Source organism: Octodon degus, unplaced genomic scaffold (genome assembly GCF_000260255.1).
Source record: "Octodon degus isolate 3935 unplaced genomic scaffold, OctDeg1.0 scaffold00093, whole genome shotgun sequence".
Lineage (NCBI taxonomy): Eukaryota > Metazoa > Chordata > Mammalia > Rodentia > Octodontidae > Octodon > Octodon degus.
In genome coordinates, this window is record NW_004524669.1 from 8,037,886 (window position 1) to 8,040,879 (window position 2,994).

The window sequence follows — 2,994 nt, forward strand, 5'->3', positions numbered from 1 at the left end:
CTCTCATCAGTTGTTTCAAAGCTCAGCCCTCCGATGAAGAGCTTCCGTAGCTGTTCGGGCTCCTTGGGAGACTCTGACTTAGACTTGACGGCAGTCGGAAGAGAGCCTGATGATGCTTCCTCCGCAGTGTCCACCAGCAGACCTGAATGATATCTTCTGGGATGTGTGGCTTACAGTTTTTGTCCTCATTTTTGGTTTGGTTTGGGTGGCAGTCCTCCTGCCTCAGCCTCCCAAGTACTGGGATTGTAGGTGTGCACTACCACACTTGGCTTTTTTTTTTTTTTTTTGGTCTACACCTTCAGAAAATGTCTATCTACTATTATTGTGATCAAGTCAGCACACAGATAGTGCCTTACTTTGCAAGTAGGCTGCCCACATTTCTGAGGTTCTGTGTTTTTTGATATCTTCAGGTGAAAAGTAGTGATGAGGCAGTGATCCTGTGTAAAACAGCAATTGGAGCTCTAAAATTAAACATCGGGGATCTACAAGTTACAAAGGTGAGATCACCATAACACCAACTTAACTTTAGCTTTAAAAAGTTGTATGAAACTAGGGAAAAGGTAATGTATTCTTCAACTATTTATTTAAAAATATTTTAAGTTGCAGAAAAATTAAGTTGCAAAAGCGCGAAAATCTTTTGTACATCTAACCCACATTTCTCACTATTTGTATTTTACCACTTTGGTCTTACAATTCTCTGTGTGTTTTTCAAAACCATATTATAGTAAATTTTTTTGGCATACCTGTGTGTAACTAGTTTGGTTGTACAGTCAGGACTCCACAAAGCCTCAGTTGATCCCAAACATGTGGCTTCACAGATCAAGGGAGGCCCTCAAGTACTGGCAGATCACATGCTGCTCCTCCAGTCTCTTTCTGCCTCCTAAACTGTTGTTAGAGCTGCCTGTCTTTATTTGGGGGTTAGGTATAGGCAAGAGTGGCAGTGAGGCCAGCACATGTGATCAGTCTGCTTTGTTTACCAGACAACTTTGTTTCTGGCAACCATAATATTAAAGAAAATACAGGGTGTGAGTGTTAAAGATGTTCATGTTCTTGTTGTCCTAAAAAAAAAAAAATATTGAATGTTTCACAGTCCTAGCCCATATATGCTTGGCTATATTTTTTTCCTAAAATATTTGAGAGACACTGAAAACTGTAATACACTATGAGAAATGCTGTAACAGGGACCCTTGCACAAAGCTGCTCAAGAGCAGAGCGTTATGTGCATGCGTACACACACGTGTGCACACACATGACCTCCACCAAGACCCTTCCTCAGCATAGCTCTTACAACCACACTCATGCAGTCATGTAGGTTAACCCTGGTCAGTGTTGATATGTCTGAGCAGTTTATTTTCACTCCAACGTAGTGTTTTCATTGTATGCTGTGTAGCATATGGATGTGGTCAGAATATATGGTAAATGTTTAAAGTTTTTTAATTTACAGTAAAAAATAGATTGCCATTGATTCCTCATTCTTTTTTGTGGCCACCTCAGCCCATCCTCGGGCCAGGGCTGGTGTGGCATGTGATGCCAGGGTTTGAACCACAGTCACTGTATTTGCCTAAGCTTTCCTAAGCAGGTGCTTTAAACCACTGTGCTATCTCTCCGGCCTGATCCCCCTTCATTTTAATATACTTATCCCATTGTTCTTGTCACTCCTTAAAGTAGTTCAGGAAGTCCTCTTTTGTAAGTGTCCTTATGAAATGTGATCAGAACTGCTGAGTACCACCAGGAGAGGTCATGCACATCTGTAATCCCAGCACTTGAGAGGCGTAGGCAGGAGGATTGCTGTGGATTTGAGGCCACCCTGCACTAAGTGAGTGTAAGGCCAGCTTGAACTATGTGTGAGGCCCTGTCTCGAAAACAAAAGTGGTGAATGCTGCGCCAGGTGCCATCTAACAGAAAGGCAGAGTCATAAAAAGGTGATGATATATGATGATATGCTCAGCTACCTTACTCGCTGGACCTGGCACTCTGCAACTTCTTGCTCTTCCCCAAAGTCAGCTGTGAAACCCGTCTTTTAAGTCAGTTCAGGACATTAAGGCAGCCACAGCAGCACAGCCAAAAAGCTCACAAGGACTTCCAGAGCGACTTCAGAAAATGGCAAGAGCAATGAGATTGAGTATGTTGAAGAAACAAAGAGTATTTTAAAGGGGGTTAATGGCAATGTGTCTTCTGTAATACATTTTTGAAATTTAAATTTTCTTGTTTGTTTAGTCATGCCTTGTAAGTATCTGATCTCTTATAGAGGGATTTAGATTTTTTTTTTTTCTGTTACAGAAGTGCTTGTGTTAGCATTACATTTAGGGTTTTTGTTTTTTTGTTTTTTTTTCTATTATGAACAATGTTCAAATTAGCATTTTTGTGTCTGTTTACTGCGTGAGAGCAGAATCTCACCGGAGTGCATCTCTGAAGCCAGGCATGCACTCCTGGATGCTGTAGCCTCAGTACTTGGCACTTTCATACTGTCTTGCTGATCTAGTGGGGGTGAAGTGGCATCTTTTTGATGCTTAATATTTCTCAGTCCATTGAAACTGCCACCCCTGTAATTGCCTGTTACTGTTTTTCTACTGTGTTCTGACTGACACATGTGAGTCACAGTTCTTTGTGGGGTTACATGTGCTGTAAATGTCTTTTCTCACCTGTATCTTATCTTTGTACTTTTTTCTGTGCTTTGTGAACTGAAGATTTGCAGTTTAATGTATACACATCAGTCTTCCCATTTGCAGCTCATGCTTTTTACTTTTGCATCATGTTCTCAAATGGTTTGACTCCTGTACATAGGAAACAATCGAAGATGTTGAAGAGATGCTCCGCAACCTCCCTGGTGTGACATCAGTTCACAGCCGTTTCTATGATCTCTCCAGTAAATACTATCAAACAATCGGGAACCATGCTTCCTACTACAAAGATGCCCTGCGGTTCCTGGGCTGTGTTGACATCAAGGATCTACCAGGTAACAGAGGGGTTAGATTCATTTTTTAAATTTTTATT

At 41.3% G+C, this 2,994-nt stretch overlaps 1 protein-coding gene across 1 annotated transcript in view; it reads left to right on the forward strand.

The window, feature by feature from the left end:
• The window catches only part of Psmd13 (proteasome 26S subunit, non-ATPase 13), a 14,684-nt gene that overhangs the window by 6,517 nt on the left and 5,173 nt on the right, over nt 1-2,994 (forward strand). The window contains exons 6-7 of the mRNA XM_004637944.2: nt 411-497; nt 2,785-2,956. Of these exons, the coding sequence (XP_004638001.1) occupies nt 411-497; nt 2,785-2,956 (259 nt within the window). The remainder of the gene's footprint in view (nt 1-410; nt 498-2,784; nt 2,957-2,994) is intronic.